We start from the raw sequence: 20,214 nt of genomic DNA, 5'->3' as shown, positions 1-20,214 counted from the left end.
CAGGTCTGAACCTCAAGTAAGCCAGAATCTCCACCACTGCCTGGAAGCTAGATGGCCTAGAGCCAGGGGGAGGGGGCAGTGGGCCGGCCAACTCCTAATTCAATTTGGATCCAGGAGATAGATTTCAGCTGCTGCATTCTTTCCCTGGCCACCCCTCCTATCCCAAAGCCAAACAGCTCCCAGAGGAGTCTCTACATCCAGAGTGAGGGTACAGGGCCACCGCCTTGCTCACCCCTCCTCTGGCATTGGCTAAGGGAGATGCCGAAGGACCAGGGTTCATAGCAGTGTCCACTCAATGGAAGGTAACAGAACCCAACTTCGAGGACTCCTCTCAGGTGGGAGATGCCAAAAGGGACGGTTTTATTGCCTTTACTAGGGGGGCTGTGCCCCCTTTCTACATTTCTGGTGTCAAGAAAGTAGGGAGAGTTAGGCGTGGTGGTGCACACCTTTAATCCCAGCACTGGTAATATAGATGCAGGCAGATCTCTGTGAGCTGGAGGTTAGCCTGATCTACATAGTGAGTTCCAGGACAGCCAGGGCTACGTAGTGAGATTTTGTCTTGAAAAAAACAAAGCAAAAAAGTAAAGTAGGGAAGTCATGACCCCAAACAGAACTGAGGTCCAGGGAGACAGAGGGGCAGTTTGCCAGCCGACGGTGGAAAGTGTCAGGGACAGAGGTGGCTGCCCAGTGCTGGTCCCTCCCCATGCGCTTACTCTACTGAGGTAGGTGGGGACCCGGCAGGGGTTGGCCGGGGACCCTCACCAGGCTGGGCACCGTGGTGACAGAGTGGGTCAGGGCCACTTATACCCCATGCCATCCCCAGGGTGCTGCGTTACGTGCCTAAGCTGGATGCTCAGGTCGTGGCTGTGGCACCCCTTCTGGAGACCCCAGCCAGGCCACGCCCACGTTATCTCAAGGTCCGGGTCATTTCCAGTCTTAGTAGCGGCCAACCTTGGCATCCCCGATGGCTCCCCAGACATCAAAAACGAATTCGTCTGGGAATGCAAAGTCACCAAGTCGTTCATCCAGAGCCTCTGCCAGTTCATCTGGGTTCCTCTTGTCTTTTCCCAGCTCCACCATGGTGGCAGCTGTCAGGGAGGAGAAAGATGGAGACACAGACGGTATGAGGGACGAAAGGTTCCACTTCACCTCAGCCTGGGTGAGCCCTGGAAGCCTGTTCCCACCTCCCAGGCATCGGGGCCCCCACTCACCGAGTTCTGTGTCTCTGATCCCCATGTAGCTCTCTAGCAAGTCATCCACTTTCTCAATGGCCTTTTCCTCAAAGGCCGATGGCTGTGGAGGAGGGGACAAGACAGCTGTACAGCAGGGTCAACAGAACCGCTGTGAGGCACAGCGGACGTCTACAGTGCTGGGCACAGCACCCAGCCCCATGCAGGCCAGGCAACAGCTCTGCCAACGAGCTGCACCCCAGCTGTGTTTTCCGTTTATTGACTGTATGTGCAGGAGTGTTTTGCCTGCATGCATGTATGTGTACTATGTGTGTGCCCATGGAGGTCAGAAGAGGACACTGGATGCCCTGGAGCTGGAGTTAATGGGTGGTTGTGAGCCACCTACTCTGGGTGCTGGGAACTGAACCTGGGTCCTCTGCAAGAGCAACATGTGCTCTAAACTGCTAAGCCATCTTCCCAGTCCCAACATTCAGATATTATTCTTATTTTGAGACATTTTCTACATTGCTCAAACTGGCTTTGAACACTAAACCCTCCTGGCTCGGCTTCCCAGGTCTCTAGGATTACAGGTGCCATGCCCACACTGGGCCGGCTTCCAAACATTTTCTTTTTGGTGACAAGCTCTTGTGGTTTAAGTTGCCTGAGATCCCATGCCGGGCTGTGGTTTTTGTCTGTGTTACTAATGTCCCCTCTGATAAGGGGTACTAAGACTTCTATTTTACAGGCAGGAAGACCAAGTCTCACTTGTCTACGGAAGGTCCCAAAGCTGGGAGGAGGAGACCTAAGCAGGTGTCCAGAGACCTTCAGGTAATGAGAACGCTGTCACTGGCCAAAGGTGGCCCACTTACCAGATCCTCCACTGTGGCAGGGCCCCGGGATCGCAGCCTGAGGGTCCCTCGGCCAGTGCCCAGTTGTGGGCCCGAGCCAAGGTGGCCACCCGCTGAACGCTGGCTGATCATATCTACGGGAATTTCAGCAGTCAGTAGAGCACAGGGCAGCTAGGCTTACACAGCCCCTCTCACCATGTCCGAGTTCTGCCAGATTCCAGGACAGGACTTGGCATGAATGGAGAGGGCAGCGGGGTCAAGCATAAAAGAAGCGAGAGAAGAGAATCAAGGGCAGCTTCTACTTCTACTTGAAGGGGCAAGAGCTGGGAAGGGGTGGGTACAACTGCTGGGTCCCAGATCAGTCCTATCTACCCACACCAGGGGCGCCTCAGGCCAATTCCTCAGAGTTAGTGAAGCCAGGTAGAAACGGGGGCAGGACATGGGAGCTGCACAGGGCAGCCAAGCCTCACTTCTCCAGGCTGAGGGGGCTGGCCAGGGTTGGGGGCACTTGGCTGGGCTAATAGCTCCTGGAAGTTAGGTGTGGGGGCAACTTCCTTCAGGCCAGGCTGCCAGCCAGCACCCAAATCTAGGGTAGGGTGGGGCTGTCTCCACTTTGTATGGCAGGCTTGGGTGCCACCTGCTGGTGTTTCCCAGTACTGCAAACCACATTTTTAAGAGTTCAAGGTCATCCCAGTGGGTGGTCCAAGAACTGCTCACCAAAGGCTTTCCGAGGCTCTGTGAGTTTGAGGGTGAAGGTGCGGCCTCGGGGCAGCTCCTTGAGGAGCCTGGCAACTTCATAGTGCCGACAGCCCAGCAGGCTCTGCCCGTTGATGGCTTCAATCATGTCACCCACACTGATGAGCTGGATGTGGTCTATCACACTGCCTTCCTTGATGCGCTGTGGAGGGGCAGGCATCAGCCCTGGAAGTTCCACTTTAGGTCCCATGACAGACCCTGACCACTGACTAAGGGTGTGCCACCCACCCGGGCACCTTAATGAAGGCATAGCCGGCCCCATTGTCGGTGATGGTGAGCCCCAGCGCCTCCTCAGACTTGAACACTTCCACCTCTTTGCGCTGCCCCTTGACGTGGGCAAAGATGAAGTCCTCCAGTCCGATCTGGCCCCCTAGGAGCTTGTCCATATCCACTTTATGGGTGTTGAGGGTGCAGAACATCACCTGCAGAGGTGGGGCGAGATGCTCATCCCCTCCTCCCAGGGGTCCCCTTTCCTAACACTTGGGAGAGGAGGGGAGTTCGGAAAAGATACCTATCCCAGGGCTTGGTGATACCCAGAGCCAGGGCAAGGTCCACTAGTACATCAAATGTTATGGGTAGGATCTCTATCCTGGTAAGAACTCAGTACTAGCCTGGTACACAGTGAGCACTCAATAAATGCTGAGGAATCAATGAAGGAGTCTAGATCCCCACCCAGCCTCCCACCTGCCTGCACTCGATGCTCAGCCCCACGGTTACCCTCACTGTGGCTTCTCTGCTTCTGTCTTGGGGTCATGCCTCCAGTGCCTCATGGAGAAGTATGAGCTGCTCCCGACCTCCAACTCCCATAGTGCTCTAGGGCACAGGCCTCCTAGTGCCTCCTAGAAATCCAGCTCCCACCTGTGGCCATCAATCCCCCACAACCTACCAGGCTACTCCAGACATGATGGGAAATCAGCACCTGCACCACCTGCCCCCCACAACCTACTAGGTTACGAGCCTCTCAAGGCCTGATGGGAAAACCATCCCCATATACCTACTGGCGTACAAGTCTCTCAAGGCCAGATAGGAACTCAGGATCCTGCTGCAGCCAGACCTCCTAGATTCAGGGGCTGCCTGCCAGCGGGGAACATGAGCACCTGAGCCCCGGCTCACAAGAATGCAAGTCCGGGCCTGTGGCTTGCTCTCAGGGGACCCTGGCCCCACTGGTACCTCAGCAGCTGGTAGTCGGAAGGCCTCAGCGATCTTGCCATACAGCTCCTTGACATTGGTGAAGCCCTCGATGCGGCCCGTGGGGCTACCGTGGGCCAGCTGGGTGTGGAATACAAGGCGAGGGCGGAGGGCAGCAGGAGGTGGGGGCAAGCCCATCTGGGATTCCCCTGCTCCACTTCCACCCAGGGGCCCGGGTTCCCCGACTCCCAGTCCGCTCCGGCCTGGCTCCGCCTCTTCATTTTCCACCAGAGGTGGTGCCTTTTTCCGCCGCCCCAGTCCCAGTGGCATGAGCAGCCGGAAGTGGGGACTCGGCCAGGAGACCTGCAGAAAGAGAGTTGGGCTTCATGCTCTGAGTAACAGCCTTGGGTGCCACCACAGGACACCAACACCAACCAACACTGTCCTGTTTTGCAGAGCAGGCATCCTTAACCCAGGGGCCTGGTGCAGGCTGGTGCTCCCCCACTGGGCTTTAAACCAGCCCTGATGACGTGACTCTGGGCTCCCAGGCACAGGGCTCCGGGCACCTCCAGAACCCTGTCACACCGGTGTTGTGTCTCCCCTCCCGTGCACCAGAATCAGCTCTACAGACCCAAACCTATGGAAACGCTTGATCCACTGCATTATTTAAGGGGTAATAACAAAAAACCCTGCCCATGGTCAGTACAGGTGCAAGGCTCTCCCCGAATCCACCAATTCTCCTTCCTCCCTCCATACTGGGGTTAGATTTTGGCCGCATACCTGTGTACCCACGCTACATGCCTAGACTGCTTCTTTTTATTTTGAGACACTTATCTCTTAGTTGCTCAGGTGATCCTTGAACCTGCAATCTTCCTGCCCAGCCTCCAGAGTGCCTGGGATTACAGGCCTAGGCCAGCACGTCTGCCTGGCCCGAGTGTGCTCCATCTGCAGTGGACTCGAGCTGGGCATCCACCATAAATGGGAAGGTCAAGGGCTGACCCTACGTAGAACCCAGATGCTGGGGTGCAGCTCAGTGGAGGATCACAGGCTAATAAAGCCCCAGGTCTCATCCCAGCACCAGACCCAAGCTTCACCCCACAGCAGTAACCTGCTGTGACCTCATCCAATCCTCATTCCTTGAGAGCTCCTTAATGCCTCCTGCTCTAGCCATGCCCACTTAAACAGATAAGTGAAGGGAGGACACAGTGCTGGTACCTCCCTTGGTTTTTCATTTCTCTGAGACAGGGTCTCACTCTATAGTCCAGGCTGGCCTAGAACTCACAACCTCCTGCTCCAGCTTCTCAAGTGCTGGAAGACAGATGGACACCACCACATTCAGCTTCCTTTCATTTTTCTATCAGCTGCGATCATTAATGCTATGTGCAAAAAAACTTCTCCATCTTTGGCTGGGGAGACGACTCAGTCAGCAAAGTGCTTCTAAGCAATGGAGTTTGATCCCCAGAATTTACATAAAACTCAGGTATGGTAACATGCACTTGCAATCCCAGAGCTGGAGAGAGGATCCTCAGTGTTCAAACCAGCCTAACCTCCTTGGTGAGTCCCAGGTGAGAGCCTGTCTCAAACACCAAGGTGGGAGGGAGACTGGCAAGATGGCGTGGTGGGCAAAAGCAGTTGGCATTGGGCCGCAGTTTGGTCCCCTGGACCCACATGGTAGGAGATGCAGGTCGTCAGCTGACCCTCAGGTGTAACTGTTCCTTATGTGCCTACACACATGCATATGCACACGGAAGAAACACTAAATCAGTAATAAAGCACACCGCAGAGGAGACAAACCCTGAGGACAGGGCAGGCTGATGACTAGCTCTGCCAATGAGTTCTAAGAGGAAGTAACATGTGACACATCCCCACAGAAACATAATTACTGCAGCAAAATTCTCCCGAGCAATATAGCTCCTGGACAGCAGGACCAGCAACGGCTGACGTGATGGTAACGTCACCAGGCTGGGTGGGTCTTTAGTGACAGCAAGTGTGGTGGTCTGAATGAGAAGGCTCCCATAAGCTCACACATTTGAATGTTTGGTCCTTGGCTGACAGGACTGTTTTGAGAAGGATTAGGTGTGACCTTGTGGAGCAATGTGTTTAGAGGGTAGACTTTGAGGTGTCAAACACCCATGCCAGGCCCAGTCTCTTTCTCTCTGCCTCTGAACAGAATATGCTCCGGCACCATGCCTGCCTGCCTGCCAGCCTGCCATGCTCTCTGCCACGATGCCCATGGACTTGCCCTCTGAAACTGTAAGCAACCCTTAAATAGTGCTTGCTCTGGTAAGTTGCCTTGGTCACGGTGTCTCCTCACAGCAGCAGAACACTGACTGAGACAGCAGGTATGGATTCTGACAAGGTGCAATGGATGTGCAGCAAGAGCATAAGCACCAGAAAGGCACAGGGGTACAGCAATGGATTCAGACTGAGGTGGGACTGTCGTGAGCTTGAGGCCAGGCTGGAGTACAAGGTGACTGCTGTCTGAAAAGCAAGGACCAGGGAGTTTAGCGAGTAAAGCTCAGTGTAAGTATGAAGACCTAAGTTCAAATCCCCAGAACCCACATAGCAACAGATGTGATAATCCCAGCATTCTTACAGGAGAGGTGGAGACAGAGGGTTGAGAAGTTTATGGGCCAGCTAGTCTGGTATGTGGACTCTGCCTCCACCAAGGTGAAAATTGAGGACCGAGGTTGTCCTCTGACCTTCACATAGGTGTCAGGGCACATATGTGCCTGTGTTGGGTCAGGTCAGGTCAGATTTAGTAGCAAACACCTCTATCTGCTGAGCATAAAAGTGGCCCTGTACCTGTTTTCATCCTTTTAAGAACATATTGTACATACACGCACATGTGTGAGTACTCAGAAGGCAGAGGCAGGTGGATCTATGTGACTTCAGGGCCAGCCTGATCTAGAGTTCCAACCACATCTGTATAGAGAAATTCTGTCTCTCTACCCCACCCCTGCCAAAAGAAGTGTGGGCCACCATGTTTATTTTTTAGTATGTGTGTGTCCCTGTGCTCAGGTCAAAGGATGCCACGTGGTATTCTCTATCACTTCCCACCTATTCCTTTTTTCTTTGGCTAGTCTGGCCGCCATCAAGCCGCAGCAATACTGGTCCCGGGATCAGAACTCCAGTCTTCACACTCAAGCGGCAGCTATCCATCTCTCCAGCCCCTCCCCCTTTCCTCCTTTCTCCCTCCCTCTTGCAAACAAACTATTTGGGGTAGTACTATAGTACTATATTCATGCACTTGTTTTTGATTTGATTGTTTTGCTTCTCTTTTTTCTTTTGGTTTTTTCAAGACAGGGTTCTGTGTAACAGTTCTGGCTGTCCTGGAACTCACCTCATAGACCAGACTGGCCTCAAACTCACAGAGATCCACCTGCCTCTGCCCTTCTCAGTGCTGGGATCAAAGACATACATGTACCACTACTACCCAGCTTTATTTTATTTTGAGTCAGGGTCTTGCCTTATTATCCAGCTTAGTCTTGAGTTCCTGGTCCAGTGATCCTCCTGCCTCAGCCTACAAGCAGTGTCTGCCACCATGCTTGGGCCTCTTCTATTTTATAAACCAGACCCCTGACTAGGAACACCACACCCAGTTGCAGGTTGTTTACTATGCTGCAGACACAGTGGGTATTAAGTGGCCAATGGGTTGAACCCCTACCCACGGCTGCCTGCTGAGCTGCCCCCCCCCCCCCCCCCCCGCACTGTGCCCTGTGCCTCTGGAAGAAAGCTATCGTTCTGATTATTTACAAGAGGTACAACAAGCCAGCTGGAGCTGACCGTCCACTGAGAACCGTGTAGTGCTGGAGCAGAGAGCGAAAGAAAGCAGTGAAAGAAGCTTGGCATGCGAGAAGTCCTGGTCCCATCTTTAGAACACCCCTCCCTGACCTCCCACACAAACATCTGTGGTAAGAATGTCCTAGGTAGATGGGAACAGTACAAAGGCCCCGAGGTAAAGTAGTTCACACTCAGCACATCTTTAAGTGTGGCTGGAGGGAGTGGGGGAGGGAGAAGGAGGCAGAGCCTTCTTTCTGGTGGCGCTGGGATGGAACCAGGCCTCTGCACACAGGTAAACAATTACTGAACCACACCCAGCCCGACTTCATTTTCAAGTCACATGTCCAAAGCAAAAAAAAAAAAAACGCCACATGCTCCCTCAAGGGTGTCTGATTTGTAATCCCTTGAGGAAGCTCCTTGGCCTTGACAACTAGCCACAGTGACATTTTACCCACCTCACCGGGGATCATGTAGCCCAGGCTGGCCTCAGACTTGTGACCCTCCTGAGTGCGGGAACACAGGTGTACATCAGCACACCTGGCTGAGCCCACCTCATCATTTTGAGGCAGGGTCACACCAAGTGGCCCAGGCTTGCCTTCCACTCCTGACCATCTTCTTCAGTTTCCCATGCCCTAGGGACTTCTCGTGCTCTGCAGACTCCCCCACATCTTCCTGAGAGGGTTCCCTGCTCAACCCGCCATGCAGTCCTCTTCTGACCCACAATGCTCCGTTCCCACCCCACCCACCTACACTACAGCTGCCTCTGCTTTTCAGGCGCCCTTTACCCTGCAGTTTCCTGTCAAGACAGCAGCCACAATGACCCTCAAGTCACTTCATTCTCTGCTCTGCTCTCCCAGGAATCCCACTGTCACCCCCGACTTTTCAGCCCCACACCTGACTTTATAGCTCCTTCCCATCAGCCACTGGGGCCTCCTCCATGGGTCACAGTGAGGCCAGGGCTGCCTCAGGCCTCTGCACTGCCCCTCTCTCTACCCTCCTCACCTCCTTCAGCTGGCAGGGTATCTTAGGTCTTTGTCCTCTGTCTGCTGAGGGGAGAGATCTGTGTGTCACCAATGGCCACCCCCAGTGTGTGGAACAGTGGCGGCACTGAGCAGCCACAGATAAGCCACGTTGATGGGTGAGTGTCCTGTGTGGCTGAGGCAGGAAGGCCATCTCCCAGGAGAGCGCAAGCCCCACCGATGGCCCTCACCTGTTCCAGGCGGTGCTGGGCAGGGAGACACCACCTGACTTCTCGCTGCAGGCTGCTTTTGCACTTGCCGGTCAATGGTGCCAAGCCCCTTCTACACACTTGTGGCCTCCTGATGGGCTTTTCAGTGGGCGGCCTGTGGTTAACCTGTGTCGTTCCCATTTACTGTCTGTCTGTCTGTCTGCACACTCAGTGTGTGTGTCAGCCTGAGTCACTTTGCCTCCTCCGTGTGGGTCCTGGAGGGCAAAGCCAGCTCTTCAGGTTTGGGGGCAGCGCCTTAGCCACGGAGCCACCCCACCTTCTAAAAGGCTGTATTTTGTATTACGTGTATAGGAAGGAGTCTGTGTGAGCTAGGAGCCTGCAGAGGACAAAGGCACCGATCCCTTCAGTATGGAGTTACAAGCAGTCGCAAGCCACCCATGGGTGCTGGGAACCAAACTCAGGTCCTCCAGAAGAGCAGCAAGCACAGCCATGTCTCCAGCCCTTACCATGCTCCGTGGGCACGTGCTCATTCATGCCCACAGAGGTGTGGCACGTGGAGGTTAGAGGTCAACCTTGGGTATTGGCCCTCAAGTGTCATCACTTGACTTAAAAAAAAAGGGGGGGGGCTGGGCGGTGGTGGCGCACGCCTTTAATCCCAGCACTCGGGAGGTAGAGCCAAGTGGATCTCTGTGAGTTCCAGGCCAGCCTGGGCTACAGAGTGAGTTTCAGGAAAGGTGCAAAACTACACAGAGAAACCCTGTCTCGAAAAACCAAAAACAAAAAACAAAACAAACAAACAAAAAAAACCACAAAGCAATCGAATGCCAGAACCCACATGAAGCTGACAACTGACTTCAGCTCCAGCTCCAAGGAGGACCTGACACCCTCCTCTGCCCTGTGTGCGCAGACATGCATGCAAGCAAATATTCAAACACATAAAATAAAAATAATAATATTTACTTTGAGGCTAGGCTGGCCAACATAAGTTCTAGGCCAACCAGAGCTACATGAGACCCCATCTCAAAGAGAAAAAAAAGTCACGTCTGTTTATTGTGTGCATGCGTGTTGCCAGTGTGCAGAGGCCGTGGGAGTCAGTCCTTTGCTTCCACCATGTGGGTCTGGGCATCAGACTCAGGTCACGGCTTGGTGGCACCTTTATTCTGCTCAGCCATCTCCCCAGTGCGCCACCCCTTCTGTACTGGGAATTGAACTCAGGGCCTCAGATATGCTAGGCAAAGGCTCTACCACTAAGTTATATCCCATGTCCCCAGCCCCACTGTGTCTTTTTGAGACAGGGTGTCTCCTGGGCCTGAGCTCTCCAATTAGGCCGGCCGGCCAATGAGCCCCACAGGTCTTCCTGTTCATGTCCCCAGTGCTGGGGTAACAAGGCAAGCCACCATGCCCAGCATTTTCAAGTGGGTTCTGACTGTCAAATTCAGCCCTTTACCGAGTGAGCCATCTCCACAGTCTGCATGGCCCTTGCATGGTTTCCTTTTGCTTTGCTTTTCTGAGGAGAGTCTCCTCGTGCAGTACAGAATGGCCTCAAACTGAAGATCTTCCTGCCTCTACCTCCCGTGTCCCGGGATAACAGGCCTTCTCCACACTTGGCTGGCTGGCTTTACTTGGATGACCTCTTTATTATTGATTTGTGAGAACTCTTTATATATTCTGGGCACTAGTCTTTTCCTGGTTCCTTCATCTCGCTGCCCACAGTTCTGTATGCTAGTAGACTACAGTCACTCACTGGCTATTTGACAAAGGTAAACTGAAATGAATTACATAAACTATCCTCTAAAATTATGTCACCACATTCAATAGCAGAGAGCAGCAGCGGTGGCGGGGGCCTCCCTGGGACACTCTTTTGATCATCATTCCTTGTTTTGTTTTTCCTTTGAGGCAGGGTTTCTCTGTGTAGCCCTGGCTGTCCCAGAACTTGCTCTGTAGACAAGGCTGGCCTTGAACTCCAAGATGTGCCTGCCTGACTCCTGAATGCTGGGATTAAAGGCGTGCACCATCACTGCCCAGTTTAGGCCAAGTGTCTTAACCACTCTGAGCTCAAAGGAAACCATATATGTGCCTGGGACAGCTCTCAGAACACTATTGGGGGTGTGTAAGTGCATGTGTGTGCCTGGGACAGTTCTCATAACACTATGGGGTGTGTGTGTAAGTGCATGTGTGTGCCTGGGACAGCTCTCAGAACACTATGGGGTGTGTGTGTAAGTGCATGTGTGTGCCTGGGACAGCTCTCAGAACACTATGGGGGGTGTGTAAGTGCATGTGTGTGCCTGGGACAGTTCTCAGAACACTATGGGAGGGGTGTAAGTGCATGTGTGTGCCTGGGACAGTTCTCAGAACACTATGGTGTGTGTAAGTGCATGTGTGTGCCTGGGACAGTTCTCAGAACACTATTGGGGGTGTGTAAGTGCATGTGTGTGCCTGGGACAGTTCTCAGAACACTATGGGGGGGGGGTGTAAGTACATGTGTGTGCCTGGGACAGCTCTCAGAACACTATTGGGGGTGTGTAAGTGCATGTGTGTGCCTGGGACAGTTCTCAGAACACTATGGGGTGTATAAGTGCATGTGTGTGCCTGAGACAGTTCTCAGAACACTATGGGGTGTGTAAGTACATGTGTGTGCCTGGGACAGCTCTCAGAACACTATTGGGGGTGTGCAAGTGCATGTGTGTGCCTGGGACAGTTCTCAGAACACTCTTGGGGGTGTGTAAGTGTTGATGCTCCGCCTTTCCTCCCTGTCTTGGAACCCCACACCCCAGCCTCCTATCTGTCTCTTCACATGTTCACGGCTCTGCTTTATCTACTTTTGTGTGCCCTCTGGTAAGTGACACAAGCCATTGAGGAAAATGAGTAAATCAGTGCCACAGACTGAGACAGTATGGCGGCCTGGTCAAGTTCCACCCTTGACACTCACCAGTGACACAGACAAAGCCAAGTGCTTAGCTTTATGAGGTCCCAGTTTCTTCATCTGAAAATCTGGCAGAGTTCACGTCTCTGGGGTACTTACGGGACTCCACAGACTGTGCTGCATGTGACCTGCTCGGTACTTTAGTGTACCACGTCAGGAAGTGTTGTTTGCAGTCATGGACACAGAAGCTAGAGGCTTTCATCTGCTAGGAAGGCACTGCACTGCTGACCTCACCCTCCCAGCTGGATTCTCGGCAGGGCTAAACGGACCCACACCTCCAGACTGCTCCAGTCTGTATTACTGTCACATCTTCCTTCCCTGGCCCAGGAGCAACCCAGTTCCTCTGCCTGGCAAGGCCTATTCCTGACTTCTCCAGGCAGCTGGCTTGCCCAGCCCATGGGAGTTGCTCCACAGGACTCAGGCCTATGAACTTAACTGTATGCTACCCTAACAGAGCTCATCTCCCAACGTCCCGGCTGTTATTTATCTTTGTGTCTCTATTTCTTAAGTTATTTTATTTTTATTTTGTGTGCATGTCCACCTGTGCCCCACTTGGGTGCCTGGTGCCCGAAGAGGTCAGAAAGAACTGCAGTTAGAGACATTTGTGAACCACCGTGTGGGTGCTGGGAATCGAACTCCCAGCATGCACTCTCTGAGCTGTCCCCTGAGCCTGCGACTATTTTAAAATGCAAACCGGGTGGCATCACTCATCTACCTCCAACCTTACAAAGGGATCTCACCGGCTAGGAGAAAACTCAAAAAATAAAAAAATGTGTCCTGTGTACCAGGCACCCCAAACTTCTATAGAATCCATCTCGAGCGTCATCCTTTGTCCCAGCTACTTTGCTCTGTCTGGGGTGTGTGTGATCCCCCTGCCCAGTGATGCCCAGGATCTGCAATGGCTGCCCATGTTAACTTGTTGCTTGTTCCCCACTAGAGTGAGAATTCTGTCCTGCATTTGGAGGACAGTCCCCTCCAAACAAAATATGGTGCCTGGCACAGGGCTGCTTAGTATTTGTAGGTGATGGGGGTGTAGCTCAGAGGCAGAGCACCTGCCTGGCACATGAGGCCTCGGCTTCCACAAGGGCTGAACTGTAGAATGAATGTCTTATAGCCCTGACTGTGGCCCAAGCCTCACCAACAGGACTGCTAGAGAGCTTTGAGCGCCTCCCCGCTGTCTGCAGGAGCTGAAGGGAAGTGGGTTGGATGGATTTCCGGAGTCCAGCGCTCTCATCCCAAGAAGGGCCTAAAACTTAGCAACCCGCAGTCACAGAAAAGCTAAGTGGGAGGAGCAGGAAGTAGGGAAGGGGGGTTCCCGGGGCTCAGATAACGCCTGGCTTAGGGGACACCACACCTGCTCCTCTGTCGTCCCTCCCTCCTAACCCCCAGCACTGTTCTGCTTTGGGGAGGAGGGCGGGGAGGCCTCTGATTCATTCTTGAAAAACCGGATCCTGAAGGTTTCATCTCTCCAGTGTTTCCGGGGCGGGGGCTAGGGGCGTGAACACACCGCTTGCCCGGTGCTTGCCCTGTCTTGGCCGCCGGTAGCCCCGCTCCCGAGACACCCAGCCTTAACACTCCCAGTCATTTCTCTCCGCAGTAAAGAGTGACAGGGTAGACGGAGAGGGGATGCCATTAAAGGGCCCACGGTGTTTGGGCCTTGCCTCTCCAGCTCAAGAGAAGGGACACGAGAGCAACTTGGAAGCTGTCTAGTGACCTGTGGGCGCGGGGAAGGAAGCAAAACCCAGCAGGTGCGGCTCCGAAGTGGCTATGGGGGCGGCGGTGTGCAAAGCGTGCAGGGTTGGTCAGGGACGATCTCTGCGACTAGTTTCTGGACCCAAAGGCATGGGTCCCTCATCCCCACCCGCCACTTACTAGCTGTGTGACCTGGAGTGAGGCACTCCACCTCTCTGGCCCTGATGCCTCACTTCTACAAGAAGTTAACAGCCCCTCCCAGGAGGCTGTTTTGATTCAGTGCTGTGCACCATAAGCGTCTGACGAGGAAGCGCTGGGTCCGGGCTAGCGAGGGGGGGATTCAAACTATTGCTGCGGTTGTTCTCGTTATCCGGACCTGGGCGGTCTCGGTGCCCCCGCGGCCAGCTCCTGGGCAGGGGCCCGGGAGGGGTCGGGACCCACCACCAACAGGGAGCGTCCCGGGAGCAGAGGGCAGGGCGGCCCGGAGGCCCCGGCCAGCGGGGAGGGGTCCGTGTTTGGGGTCCCGACGCGGCCAGCCCCACCCCGCCGCCACGGCTCCACGCCCGGGAGGCCGCCCCCGGCCGGGGGACACTCACCTGCGCCGCCGCCACCCCGCGCGCCCGGTTCGGTCCTCTGGAAACTCCGCCCGGCTTCTCCCTCGGCCTCCGGTACCTGGGCGGGGCCGGCGTCCCGAGCGGACCAATCAGCGGCGGCCGCCTGCACTCGCGGCCAATGGGCGCCTGCCGTCGGAACGCTCCGAGGGATCCCTCCGCCGCGCCTCGGCCTCCCCCCCACACCGTGCGCGCAGTGGTCCGACCTCACTTGGTCTAAATGGCGTCGGGCTGAACCATTGCGGGGCTGCGCGGGTGGGCGGACGGGTGATCGGACGGGTGGACGGGGCGGGAGCTGGCAGTCAGAGTCAGATGACGGGGTTTGGAGGACTGCGCCCGGCATCCAGAAAAGCAGGATCTTTGGGAAGTCAGCGAGGGGGCCGAAGGCAACCCCCAGCCCAGCTTCCCTCCCAAAGAGATGCTTTGATTCCAGGGAGTGGGCCATAGTGAATGGGGAGGGTCCCGCGTGTCTCTGCTTCTTCCACTCCACACAATAGACAAAGGCAACCGTGCTTTCATTCAGTCTTTCAGTCTTTAAGTGCCCCTGCCTGGTACCAGGCTCGGTCCTGGCTCTACTGACACATGGGTGGAGATATAGGGTGTGTAAAGGCTCCGAAGCTGCACAGAGAGCTACAGAGCGCTTTGCTAGCAAAGCTGTGTAAGAAGACACTGTGGAGCATATTTAAACAGTCGATTTATCAGTCGAGCACCTACTGTGCAGAATCATAGATGGTGAACGACCAGTGCATGCCTCTACTCTCCTCCTCTTCTCCTTTCTCCCCCGCCCCTGTGTAACAGTTCTAGCTGTCCTGGAACTCGCTCTGTAGACCAGGATGGCCTCGAACTCACAGAGATCTGCCTGCTTCTGCCTCCCGAGTGCTGGGATTAAAGGCGTGCGCCACCACCGCTAGGCTAAAGAAATTGAGTTTCTCTTTCTTTAGGTGCTCTAAGGTTGAGCCTTGTCAGAGTTCCTCCTCCTCCTGTGCTGGGAATCAAACCATGTTCTTGTGCATGCTGGTTAAGTGCCCAAGGTTGAGCCTCTGTAGTCAGACTTTCCTGTGGGCCGCCAGCTCACAACAAACAACACAGAGACAACTTATTAGTTATGAAAGCTTGGCCTTAGCTTGGGCTTTTTCAAACTAGCTCTTATAACTTAAATTAACCTGCTTCTATTAATCTACATTCTGTCACGTGGCTCAGTTACCTCGTCTCTGTACTGTACGTCCAACTTCAGTGCCTTGCTGACGTCTCTGCACACTCAATTCTTCCCGAGTTTCTCCCTCCATGGAAGTCCCACCTATTCTCCTGCCCAGCTATTGGCCGTTCAGCTGTTTATTAAACAAATCACAGTGACACATCTTCACACAGTGTAAACAAATACTTTCCAATAAACCACTGTCACTGGTGGATTCTAGGCTGACAGTCTACCTGCAAACCATGTCTCCTACTCGCCTTTCATGGGTTTATCTCCATATAGCTCTTGAGTTTATTGTGGGCACACCTTGCCATTCATTTTCCTGCCTCTTCACACACACACACACACACACACACACACACACACAGAGAGAGAGAGAGAGAGAGAGAGAGAGAGAGAGAGAGAGAGAGAGAGAGAGAGAGAGAAGAGAGAAAGCTCGACCCAGCACAAGAGCTTGAGTTTGGCAAACCTGTATGAATAGATGGGCCAGGTAGACCTCACCTGCCATCAGGTGGACTCAGGTTCAAGAACAAAAGTCACAGATGTACCTGGAGACAGGACAGGTGAGATTTCATTCTAGTTCAGAACTGGCCACTCTGCTGGGGCTGGGACTGGCCCCAGGGTTCTGTGACTTCTGAGGATTGCAGTTCTCATTGCTAGGGGAGCCTAGCGGAGCTTTATTGAATTACTAGTCTTTGCAGCTCCCTGGGAGAGCTGGCATGGCTCCCAGCCTCAGCAGGACTTGCAGAAGGGCAGAGTGGAAGGGGAGCTTGGACTAGGGAGCCCCACCCAGCCAGCAAACAGTCTGCCATGGCCGGGACAGTGAGCATGGATGCTGTCCCCCCCATCTTGTTGGCCACCCCCATTGAGCAGGCCATTGCCTTGGTTGGGCCAGTGACCTTTGGTTGGGCATAGCCTTGCATGAGTTTGGCATGGAATCTAGAGAAGGTCAAATGTGGGGCCCAAACTGAAGAGTGCTGAGCCTCAATCCACTCTCTCCTGGACTGATAAGAAAGTGCTCAGGGGCTGGAGAGATGGCTCAGAGGTTAAGAGCAGCCAGTGTTCTTCCAGAGGTCCTGAGTTCAATTCCCAGCACCCACATGGTGGCTCACAATCATCTATAAAAAAAAAAAAAGGAAAAAAAAAAAAAAAAGAGAGAAAGTGCTCAGAAAAGAGGGTCATGGTATTGCCCAAGGAACAGGGCAGAGCTGGGCATCTTCCCAATTTTATAGCTCAGGAGGCATGCCTGAAACAGTCTGGGAGACCAGGCTGGAGAGGGACGCAGAACCAAACATCAAGTCTGTCCTCTGTAAAAACATAAAGATAGGGGCAGGTACAATTGCTCAGTGGGTGATGGTGCTTGTTGGCAAGCGTTACTGCCCAGGATCCATCCCTGGGACCCACGTGGTGGGAGAGAGAACGTCGCTCCTGCAACATGTTATCCGACCTACACATGCAAGTGATATCTGACCTACACATGCAAGTGATATCTGACCTACACATGCAAGTGATATCTGACCTACACATGCAAGTGATATCTGACCAACAGCAATGATATTGACCTACACATGCAAGTGATATCTGACCTACACACACACTTTAAAAAAATAAAAATGTAAAAGATAGAAAAATCCCTATTATGAAATACCAACTAACATACAAAGAAGGAATGAGGAGCAAGAAACCACCACACAGGCCGGACGGTGGGACACGCCTGTAATCCCAGCACTTGTGAGGCAGAGGCAGCCTGGTCTATAGAGCTAGTTCTAGGACACAGAGAAACCTTGTCTCTAAAAAATAAACAGAAAAGACACCATGACCAAGACAACTTATAAAACATTTAATTTGAGCTTACAGTTTTAGAGGGTTAGAGTCCAAGATAGGAAAATGAGGACATAGTGGCAGGAACAGCTAAGGACTCACATCTTCATCCACAAGCACAAGTCAGAGACGGAGAGAGGGACAAAGGGAGGGACTGTCTGGGGACAGTCTGAGTCTTTGAAACCTCAAAGCCCCCAGTGACACACCTTCTTCAAGAAGGACACACCCTGACCCTAGCCCCGATCCTTTCCAAACAGTTCCCCAATTGGAGACCTTTTTTTTTTTTTTTTTTTTTTTTTTGCTATTGTTGTTTTGTGTTTTGAGATAAGGTTTCTCTCTGTAACAGCCCTGGCTGTGTGTTGGAACTTGCTTTGTAGAACAAACATCAACCTCAGACATCCGCCTGCCTGTGCCTCCCGAGTGCTGGGATTAACGATGTGAGCCATCATGCCTGGCAGTGAGGGGACCAAATATTAAAACATGAAACTATGGGGGTCATCCTCATTCAAACTGCTGCATCCCATTCCCTGGCCCCTATAGGTGGCCATATCATAAACAAATGCATTCAGTCCAGTTCAAAAGTCCCTATAGTCTTTCACAATCTCAGTACAGTTTAAAAATCCAAAGTTTCTTCTGAGACTGAAGGCAATCTCTTAACTCCTACACCAAACCCTCTGTAAATTCAAAAAGCAGATTACAAACTTCCAGCATACAATGGCACAAAATATACATTACCACCCAAAAGGGAGGAAAGGGACATAGAGAGGAAACACTGGACCCAAAAGACCAAAACTCAGCAGGGCAAACTCAAAATCCTGTAGTTCATATCTGATGTCAAAGAGTTCAGGTAGAGCCGGGCCGTGGTGGCGCACGCCTTTAGTCCCAGCGCTGGGAGGCAAAGCCAGGCAGATCTCTGTGAGTTCAAGGCCAGCCTGGTCTACAGAGTGAGTTCCAGGACAGGCACCAAAACTACACAGAGAAAAACCCTGTCTCGAAAAACAAAACAACAAACAAACAAACAAACAAAAAGAGTTCAGTTAGATCCACCCTTCCAGCTTTGTTACCTGCAACAGTAATTCTAAATCCAGTCAAGCCGACAAGGGAGACCGGCACAACTCCATCTTTTCTCAATGTGACACCAAATCACAGCACACTAAGTAGTGACAACTCCACCCTTGGCCCCTAAGTCTCCTTCATCTCATATTGCAAAACTTATTTAGTCCATCTCTAAAAGGCCCTTAAACCTTCAAAGTTCCAACTCTTTAAAAAGTCCAAAGGGTCTTCTAGGACTGAAGCCAGTCTCTCCTGTGAGCCTCTTGTGGTTTGAATGTGAAATGTCAGCCATAGGCACATGTGTGTGAACACTTGGTCCCCAGCTGGAGGTGCTGTTTGGAAAGGTGGTGGGACCTGGCTGAAGGAAGCATGCCACTGAAAGCAGACTTGAGATTGGATAGCCTAGTTCCACGCTTTCTGCTGCCAGACTGCCAGTGCACTGTGACGGCCAGCACATTCCTGCTGTCCTATCTTCCTGACCATGATGGAGTGGAACTGTGGGCCACAATAAACCTTTTCTCTCTCAAGCTGTTTTTGACGGGGTGTTTTATCACAGCGACAGAAACTAAGACAGAGCCCCTGTAAAATCAAGTCAGTACGTAGGATGCACGTTAGCACAGCGTGAACATTGCCCTTCCAAAAGGGAGGAATGGAAAGGTAACAAGCAAAGACTGGCTCAGAGTGAATCAAACCCAAATCCTGCAGCATCTGGACTCCGAAGGGCTTGGGTAGCCCTGCCTCTTCAGCTCTGCGACATCTATCACGCACCCTCTTCCATGGGCTAGCCCTGCTCCACACTTAGGGCCTTCCTTGGCTGACGTCCCACAGTCCTGCCGTCTCCATATTCTGGAGTCTCCACTGCAACTGAAGCGTCACCTTCCCAGCTTTACGCAGTGGCCTCTCAAAGCTTCCTTGCAGGGAACCAGATTGTGCCACACAGTTCCTGCCCTCGGTAGCTTTCTGTGACCTTGGTCAAGCCTCTGTGACCCACTAACTACTGTATTTTGCATAACCACTAAACCAGCAGCATGTTGATAATGCTGCCAAGTTCCAGTGCCAGCTTTCTATGTCCCCTGTCCCTACACCGTGGCTAGACCATGATGACCACAGTTGCTTTGGCCTCTGTGCGCCCTCCAGGCTGACTCTGAAGGAACGCTTCCCTGTGTGGCCGTTTGGGGACAGGGAACCCATGCGCCTTAGTTACTGTTCTATGAATGTGAGGAGACACCATGGCCATGGACATGCTTACAGAAGAAAACATTTCACCGGAGGCTGGCTTACAGTTTCAGAGGGTTAGTCCATTATCATCATGGCAGAGGGCATGGCAGGCGCATGGTGCTGGAGAAGGAGTTGAGAGCTACATCCTGATCTGCAGGCAGACAGAGCGACGAGGCCTGACATGGGTTTTTGAAAGCTCGAAGTCCACCGCCAGTGACATACTTCCTCCAACAAGGCCACACCTCCCAGTCCTTTAATCCTTCAAATATATGAGCCTATTCGGACCATTCTTATTCAAACCACACAGTGAGTGGCAGTATGGACTCTCTCTTTCCAAAAGAATTTGAGTTTTCAGAAGTTGAAGCTTTCCGTTGATAAGGCCTTTCCCTAAAGGTCTACCTGTTGTCCCGGTGTAGACAGGAGGGGCTCTTCAACAGTGCTAACCTCTTTCTATGAAGAGCTACAGCCGTTTCCTCTGTGCCTGCCTTACGTGGGACTTTGAAACCACTCTACTCCCCATCAAAACGACAGTCCTTGTACATTTCTGCTCTGCTTCCTGCTCTTTCTCGCTGTAATGCTGGGTAAGAGCAGTGAATGGAACCACAGCATGGACGCTAGCCACAGCGTGGACGCTAGCCACAGCATGGATGCTAGCCACAGCGTGGATGCAGTGTGATGTTATCCTGGCTTGAAATTTTTTCGGCTAAACACATTAGATGATTACATTTTAATTCTGTCTGGGAAAGCACAAAGCCAGGCGGAAGGCCGTATCCAGAGTCAGGATGCACCGAGGACAGCACTCCGCGTGTCCTTTCACCAGACCGGATT

The 20,214-nt window shown here is 52.9% G+C and overlaps 1 protein-coding gene across 1 annotated transcript; it reads right to left on the bottom strand.

The window, feature by feature from the left end:
• Nucleotides 1–331: 331 nt before the first annotated feature.
• Gipc1 (GIPC PDZ domain containing family member 1) lies at nucleotides 332–14,184 on the bottom strand. The gene is made up of 7 exons (XM_028862830.2): nucleotides 14,085–14,184; nucleotides 3,944–4,264; nucleotides 3,010–3,195; nucleotides 2,735–2,915; nucleotides 2,039–2,151; nucleotides 1,212–1,293; nucleotides 332–1,088 (listed from the first exon to the last, which is right to left on the bottom strand). Exons 2-7 carry the CDS (start codon nucleotides 4,229–4,231, stop codon nucleotides 937–939), a joined length of 1,002 nt encoding a protein of 333 aa, XP_028718663.1. The 5' UTR covers nucleotides 4,232–4,264; nucleotides 14,085–14,184; the 3' UTR covers nucleotides 332–936.
• Nucleotides 14,185–20,214: the final 6,030 nt, after the last annotated feature.

Source organism: Peromyscus leucopus, chromosome 5 (genome assembly GCF_004664715.2).
Source record: "Peromyscus leucopus breed LL Stock chromosome 5, UCI_PerLeu_2.1, whole genome shotgun sequence".
Taxonomy (NCBI): Eukaryota; Metazoa; Chordata; class Mammalia; order Rodentia; family Cricetidae; genus Peromyscus; species Peromyscus leucopus.
This window is presented reverse-complemented; position numbering and strand designations above follow the sequence as displayed.

What these genes read in the sequence shown, in the direction of transcription:
- Gipc1 (XM_028862830.2), bottom strand. Translation starts at nt 4,231, where the DNA reads ATGCCACTGGGACTGGGGCGGCGGAAAAAGGCACCACCTCTGGTGGAA. An exon ending in TCCGACTACCAGCTGCTGAG is followed by an intron (nt 3,196 to 3,943) that starts GTACCAGTGGGG and finishes CCACCTCTGCAG; the next exon opens with GTGATGTTCTGCACCCTCAA. An exon ending in GATCAGAGACACAGAACTCG is followed by an intron (nt 1,089 to 1,211) that starts GTGAGTGGGGGC and finishes CCTCCCTGACAG; the next exon opens with CTGCCACCATGGTGGAGCTG.